The sequence below is a fragment of the Dendrobates tinctorius genome, unplaced genomic scaffold (genome assembly GCF_039654945.1).
Source record: "Dendrobates tinctorius isolate UK_male_01 unplaced genomic scaffold, ASM3965494v1 ptg000063l, whole genome shotgun sequence".
In the NCBI taxonomy this organism is placed as follows: Eukaryota; Metazoa; Chordata; class Amphibia; order Anura; family Dendrobatidae; genus Dendrobates; species Dendrobates tinctorius.
The window spans coordinates 5,864,120-5,872,189 of record NW_027361731.1 but is presented as its reverse complement, the minus strand read 5'-3'; the positions used below and the strand labels follow the sequence as shown (position 1 = coordinate 5,872,189).

Genomic DNA, 8,070 nt, shown 5'->3' with positions numbered 1-8,070 from the left:
TGGAATTACAACAGATAAGCGCATCCGCTTGTCAACTGACAATGCTGACAGGCTGACTTTTATAAAAATGAGCAAGGCTTGGATTGAGACAGACTTCTGTACACCGCCGAATGAAAGCAGTGAAACATAACCTCAAATACATTCTTTTTTTCTGGAGGTGTATTCCCATGCACCTCTTCACAACCATACATGGGTATCCGCTTCATGATTTGGTCTGTTTGGTGTTATCCTCTTCCTTATCCTCATCCTCCACAACCAGTAGAACACCAGGGTGAACATATAACAGAATAACCCTCTGCAGCAGGGATAATGCATCCTCAGAGGAGTCTATAATTCTCTCCATTTCAGTGTTTTCTTACTACTCCATATTCACGGACCACTCAAGAACAGCCTGTGAATTGATGAAGGTCAGATGTATTGACTGAAACGTTTTCTGCCTTTGAATGTAAATAAAATCCTTTGTTTATTCTCAAGTTGAGTGCCAAAAATTTACTTTTATTATTTTTCTTCTGGGAGAGACGCAGATCAAATGTAACTAATATTGCAGTTTGAATATAAGCTTTTATTTTTTTCTGTATTTTTCTGACTTTAACCCCTTTCTGCCATGAGACGTACTATCCCGCCCATGTGCCCTGGGACTTAATTCCCAGGGACGGGATAGTACGTCATAGCGATCAGCGGCGCTCATGTGGTGAGCGCCGCTGATCGTGGCCGGGTGTCAGCTGATTATCACAGCTGACACCCGGCACAATGTGTCAGGGGTGGTCACGGACCACCCCCGACACGTTAACCCCTTGTACACAACGAACAAACACGATCGTGGTGTACCGGGAGTTAAAGGGAAGCATCGTCAGGGAGAGGGCTCCCTCCGTGCTTCCGAGCCCCCCACGGCAGCGCAATGTGCAGCGCTGCTGTGGGGGGGCTCTTTCCCTACAGGCCCCCAGATCCAAGGTGGGGATGGGGACCTTCGGGGGCCTGTAGGGAGCTGACTTCCTCACTGCCTGCAAAGCGCAGGCATGAGGAAGTCTGCGTCTATGCCTGACAGATCGCTGATCTGTCACAGTGATCTGTGATGTGACAGATAAGCGATCTGTCACAGGACAGTGATGTCCCTCCTGGGACTATATAATAAAGTTAAAAAAAAAAAAGTGTAAAAATAATTTAAAAAAAAAAAAAAAATCGCTAAATAAATTAGTAAAAAAAAATAAATTCCCCAATAAATTCATTTTTTGAAAATTAAAAAACAATAAAAGTAAACATATTTGGTATCGCCGCATCCATGGCGACCTGCCCTATAAAACTGACCCATTAGTTAACCCCTTTAGCGAACCCCTTAAAAAATAAAAACGAAGCAAAAAATAATGATTTATCATACCGCCAAACAAAAAGAGCAATAATGAGCGATCAAAAAGATGCATATAAATATCCATGGTACCGCTGAAAACGTCAGCTTGTCCCGCAAAAAACAAGCCGCCATACAGCATCATGAGAGAAAAAATAAAAAAGTTATAGCTCGCAGAATAAAGCGATGCAAAAATAATTATTTTTTATATAAAATAGATTTCATTGCATAAAAGTGACAAAACATAAAAAAACAACCTAAATGAGGTATCGCTGTAACCGTACTGACCCGAAGAATAAAAGCTCTTTATCAATTTTACCGCACGCGGAACGGTGTAAACGCACCCCCCCAAAAGAAATTCATGAAACGCTGGTTTTTGTTCATTCTGCGTCCCAAAAATCAGAATAAAAAGCGATCAAAAAAGTCACGTGCCCCAAAATGGTACCAATAAAAACGTCAACTCGTCCCGCAAAGAATAAGACCTCAAATGACTCGGTGGGTCAAAATACGGAAAAATTATAGCTCTCAATATGTGGTGATGCAAAAACTATTTTTACAATAAAAAGCGTCTTTTAGCGTGTGACAGCTGCCAAACATAAAAACCGCCATAAATAGTAAATCAAACCCCCCCATTATCACCCCCTTAGGCTACTTTCACACATCAGGTTTTCGGCGTCAGGCGCGATCCGGCGTCGTGCCGGAACGCCGGATCCGGCAAATGTTTAGTAAAACCGGATGTGACGGATCCGGTTTTCTGCCGGATCCGTCTTTTTCTTGACAGACAAAACCGGATCCGTCTCATCCGGTTCATCCGTTTTTCTATCCGTTTTTCGACGGATTACGCCGGATCCGGTTTTTAAAATTGACCCTTGTGGCCTTCCGAACGGGATTGGCTACTGGAAAACTATATATAGCATGTTCCTACAGCCCTTCTTTGACAGGTTGTAGAGGAGAAAGTGCAGGTTGGAGAGAAGAGCAAGTTACTGGCGAAGATGGATGTTGTCATTGGAAATATTTTGAAGAATTTGGCGGATTTTACAGCGGAGGCAAATCGTTTGAGGGTGATTGTTCTGGAGAAGGAGAGAGCGAGACAGCAGCGCATCAGGCATCGTAGACGACGTTTGTGGATCCACCCCATCACAGCCAAGAGAATGACGCGTGGGGTCTATTCTACACTCTGCATGGACCTTCGACGAAACCCGGATAAATTTTTTGGATATGTTAGGATGAAAATGGAGAATTTTGATTACTTGGTGGAGCGCATTGCACACCTCATAAGAAAAGCGGACACCTATTGCCGCTTCTCTGTTTCACCCGCAGAGCGTCTGATGGTGACTTTAAGGTAAGCCACATTTATTGGATATGATCGCATCAGAGCACACTTTCACTGCAATCTTGTTGGTGGTAATTTGTATCTCCAAGTGTTAGGTCAGTTTTGGTATGTAATGCTGTGATTTAAAACTAATTTATTGTTTTTTAATTCCCCACAGATTTCTTGCAACTGGAGAATCCCTTTCGTCACTGCATTTCCAGTACAGACTCGGGATTTCCACCATATCTGGAATTGTGAAGTACACATGCCGTGCACTGTGGGACTCCTTAGCTGAAGAGTTTTTACCAGAGCCCACAACAGAGAGGTGGATTGAAATTGCTGACAAGTTTCAACAGATATGTCAGTTTCCAAACTGCTTGGGCGCTGTGGACGGGAAACATATCCGCATTGTAAAGCCAGCTGGATCGGGATCGGAATATTTCAATTACAAGAAATATTTTTCAATTGTCCTCATGGCCATCGCTGACGCGGAATACAAATTTATTGCGGTTGATATTGGGGCCTATGGCCGCTCCAATGACTCTCAAGTTTTCAAACTGTCTGCCATGGGGCGTAAACTGTATGGAAACACCTTCCAGTTCCCACCACCTAGACCGCTGCCGCAAACATCTGGTCCACCTATGCCATTTGTCTGTGTAGGAGATGAAGCCTTCAAGCTGTCAGAACACCTTTTGAAACCGTACTCTAGCAGAGGATTGACAAGACCAAAACATTTTTAATTACCGCCTCACAAGAGCAAGAAGAATGGTTGAATGTACCTTTGGTATTCTGACAGCCAAATGGCGGGTCCTATTGACTGCGATCAACCTCAAGACAGAAACTGTGGACGAGGTGATCAAAGCGTGCGTGGTACTCCACAATTTTGTTATCTGCAAGGAACCCATTTCCATTGAGGACACCTCTGAAGAAACCACCTTGCAAGATTACCATGACATTACCACTAGAAGTTCTGTGACGGTTTCAGTAATGAGGGACAATTTTGCACTATACTTTGTCACCTCAAGGCAGAGTACACTGGCAGGATGACAGAGTGTGAAAGATTTGTGCCCTAACCAAACTTGTGTACCTTCTGTACCAACAGTATATACCTTTGCCAACCAAAGTTGGCTATCTTGTCATGGTCTCTATTTTTAGCTTTAGGCCACAGGTGTGTACCTGGTTGTGTTTTATGCAAAGTATTTCACCTTTTAACAAAAGTTGTGTACATTGTTAGGAAATCACCAACAATAAACACAACTTTTTAGGTGAAATACTTTGCTTCAAACACAACCAGGAACACAACTGTGGCAAAAAGCTAAAATTTACCCACAGTTATATACCTAGTTTTGAATACCATTTCACCTTTTAAATACCCTGTATTTAACCTTTTTCGCCGCAGAAAGAAATGACAGACAACCAGTGTAAAATAATTTAACTTTTATTGAAAAATGTTTTTTTTAGTAAACTTTTTTAAAATTTTAATAAACTTGTTTAATAAAACTTTGAAACTATAAAACTGAAACCATAAAACTGGTCATTTTTATTTAAATACACACATTATAATTCTGTGTAGTGTGTGGTGGAAATACTGCTGTAGGGGCTGCGGGACACTTCGACACTGGGAGTGTGGAGAGAGGACTGGGATCGTGGTGGGGAAGGAACAGTTAGAGGTGAAGGTGTGGAAAAAAACTACAGAATGGGTGGACATGTGGGAAGCAGAAGAGGTGGTGGGTGGTGGAGTGGAGGGTTGGGCAGGGACTGTAGGAGCAGATGATGTTGATGGCAAGTTGTATGGGGAAGGAGTTTGGTACGGGGCAGGTTGCTGGAAGTGGGGAGATGTCTGGTACGGGGCAGGTTGCTGGAAGTGGGGAGATGTGTGGTACGGGGCAGGTTGCTGGAAGTGGGGAGATGTCTGGTACGGGGCAGGTTGCTGGAAGTGGGGAGATGTCTGGTACGGGGCAGGTTGCTGGAAGTGGGGAGATGTCTGGTACTGGGGAGGTTGCTGGTACTGGGGAGTTTGCAGGTACTGTGGAGGTTGCTGGTACTGGTGAGGTTGCTGGTGCTGGGGAGGTTGCTGGTGCTGGGGAGGTTGCTGGTGCTGGGGAGGTTGCTGGTGCTGGGGAGGTTGCTGGTGCTGGGGAGGTGGATGGTGCTGGGGAGGTGGATGGTGCTGGGGAGGTGGATGGTGCTGGGGAGGTGGATGGTATGTAATAGGAGGGGGAGGATGGAAAGTGGCTGGAGGTGGATGGTATGTAATAGGAGGGGGAGGATGGAAAGTGGCTGGAGGGGGTGTAGATGTAATAGGAGGGGGAGGATGGAAAGTGGCTGGAGGGGGTGTAGATGTAATAGGAGGGGGAGGATGGAAAGTGGCTGGAGGGGGTGCAGGTGGAGGAACTACTGTGGTGGGAGGAGGAGGAGGTTGGGAGGTAACTTGCTGGAGAGCAGCGTGGCATGAATGCATTACATGCATCTGCTGGGCAGGAGAGAGCGTTTCCATGCGCTCCACAACAGACCTGAAAAAGGTGTGGTTTGGCGAAGATCTTGCTTCTGAATGCATGGTTTGCAGAAGTGTCTTCACCTCCAGAATGCTGGAGTTGATCTGCTGATAGCCTGCGGAGATTTGCTCTGACAAGACTTTTAGACAGTTCTGGAAAGATGCATTCAGATGCAAGAACTCTGGCGCATAAGTCTTTTCCTGACCCCTCTGCCGCTGCCGCCCAGTACCCGCAGGTGTACTAGAGGTGGCAGGGGCAGAAGGGTGGGGTAAAGGGAAAGCGATCTCCTCACCAGCAGCTTCATGTAATGTAGGCGGCCACGATGCTCCTGTGCTGGTGGATGGGACAGATGGGTCGAATGTGTTGGAAGGCTGGGAAGGTGCAGATGTACCGGGGCGGTCGAAGTGTCCCTCGGTGCCGGTCTCCTCAGGGATCGCCTCAGAAGGGTCCAATCGTGCCGGCTCCCGAGTGCTGCTCACCGTGCTGTGGAATAAAGAGAAAAAAAAACAATTAAAATACTGACATGGTATGGCCCTGGCTGAAAAAAAAATTTACATCTAACATTTTTTTTCACATGTGGTGTGTAATATTTACCTTCTGGTGACCATTGTTTCCCGGAGGAACGACAGGGCTTCTGCGTACTTGTACTTGCTCCTGCGTCCTCCAGATCCACTCGGGGCCCGCATCTCTTTATTGAACTCCTTCTTGAAACGATCTCTCACAGACCGCCACCGATTCACAATTTTGTTCCCTGAAACGAGAAAGGAGTGGTTAGTATACAACATCAGTGTTTCCCAAACTCCAGTCCTCATGGTCCCCAGGGGTCATGTTTTCAGGATTTCCATAGTAAATAGAAATCCTGAACACATGATCCGTGGGGACCACGAGGACTGGAGTTCGGGAAACACTGGTTTAAATCAAGCAACCGGTACTGTATATACTTACGCTCTGTAATCTGGGCCCGAACATCGAGGTCCTCCCAGCGGCCCACAAGGAGCGAACAGATTTCCTCCCAGAGTCGTCGGGTAACGATCAGGTCAGCGTGGCGGCGGTCAGCCATATTCCAGAGCGGCTCCCTTTCTCTGACAAGATCGATGAGGCGGTCCACATCAATCCCTCCATCCTCAACGTCAGAGTCGGGAGCACGCTGTGAAGGCTGTTAAAGAAAAAGACAAAAATAACATAATTAGCCTCCACAAAAGAAATGAAATAAAAAGTGCAAAAATATTTATACTTACACGCTGGTGACCGCCGCGTTGCTGTCGCCGACGACCCTGGGAGGCACTGCGAGGACCTCTTGGCCAAGCACCAGATTGGGAAGACTAGAGAAGAAAACAAAAAATGTTATGTCTTTGGATGTAGGCATTTGTTTGCTGTGTGTGGTCTGCAGAACATTGTTTTCTATGTGTTGTGTGTAGTGTGATGTTGTGTTTCTGCGTTTGATGCAAAAAACTTACCAATTGTGAGCCCACTCCAGGTGTCTGTCCACCCCTTCCTTCTTCTTCTGGGAGCTCCTCTTCATCTTGTGATTCCTGTTTTGAAATAAAAGGCCATGAATAGACATATATTACAGAGAAGATGGATTTTGGAAATAAAAACTTACCGTCAAACGCTGACGATGCGAGGGAGGGCTCCCAGAAGATGATGTGCTGTCTTCCTGGTGGCCACACTCCATGCCTGTGGGTGGTGTTCCAGCTGCTGCCATTGCTGCTGCTGCATCTATTGGGCGGCTGTTGAATAAAGAGAAACAAAGGGCCAATGAATATCTTGATATTCAATAGCCCTAGTTTGGAGGAATGGGTGATTTGATAATTACCGTCTCTCATCTGCTGCTGGACTCCCCTCCCGTTGTTCAGCATGCTGCTCCAATTGGGGTGGTGCTGATGGTGCTGCTGCAGAAGTCTCCTGCCTTCTCCTGCGCCTGGTTGCTGTCTTGGGTGGCATGTTGGGTGTGGCTGTGGGTCCCACTGTCTTGCTTTTATATATGTCTTGTGGGCAGAGCTACTGAGCATGCTCAGACCAAAAAACCGGATCCGGCCGCCGGATCCGGCTTTCGCCGGATCCGGCGCATTGCGGCGCTCATAGGCTTTCATTGTGTGAAAAAGCCGGACGCGCCGGATCCGGCGTGTCCGGCTTTTTCGCCGGAGACAAAAAACGTTACAGTAGACGTTTTTTCCAGACGCCGGATCGCGACACATTGCGACACATTGCCGGATCCGGCGAAAACCGGATGAAACGCATGGCCATCCGGCGCGATCCGGCGCAAATGCAAGTCAATGGGGTGGAAACCGGATCCGGCATTGCATTTCGCCGGATCCGGTTTCTGTCAAAAGCGCCGGATCGCGCCTGACGGCGAAAACCTGATGTGTGAAAGAGGCCATAGTTAGGGAGAAAAAAAATTAAAAGAAAATGTATTTATTTCCATTATCCCATTAGGGTTAGGGCTAGGGTTAGGGCTGAGATTAGGGTTAGGGGTGTGTTGGGGTTAGGTTTTGTGAGTTCATTCTCCCCTTCACCTTTGATGTCTGATGAACTCCCTCTGCTGGTGAAGAGAGGTAGTGAAATTGATTGGGATGGGAAGAACCCGTCATCTGAACAGGCGGAGTTTGATTGGACATGTGGAATTTCTGAGTGGATATAAGACAGCCGATGCCCTGCAGGGCTGCTGGTGATCCTTTCTGCTCTGAGCTCTTGCATCCAGTTTAGTTCCTGTCTACTAAAAGCTAAGTTTTTGCCCTGCTATTATTCCATGAGATTTTTTCTGGTTTCCTTGGTGTTTGTATTCAGCCAGTCCTGGTTGGGACTGGCTGAATTCCATTTTTGTCTCTGTTCAGTTGATCTCTTTGCTCTGTTTTCAGAATATACCTGAGTGCTGATATAGTGATTTTGAAGTCTAGCGACTTCAGGGCCTTTTTCCCTAT

General features: G+C 46.5%; 1 protein-coding gene across 1 annotated transcript; it reads right to left on the bottom strand.

Annotated features, from left to right (window-relative positions):
- Window positions 1-4,000: 4,000 nt before the first annotated feature.
- Window positions 4,001-6,620, bottom strand: LOC141093986 (uncharacterized). Its single transcript, XM_073579661.1, has 2 exons — window positions 6,095-6,620; window positions 4,001-5,900 (listed from the first exon to the last, which is right to left on the bottom strand). The coding sequence occupies exon 2, from the start codon at window positions 5,209-5,211 to the stop codon at window positions 4,195-4,197; it is 1,017 nt and encodes a 338-aa protein (XP_073435762.1). The 5' UTR covers window positions 5,212-5,900; window positions 6,095-6,620; the 3' UTR covers window positions 4,001-4,194.
- Between the last annotated feature and the right edge of the window lie 1,450 nt (window positions 6,621-8,070).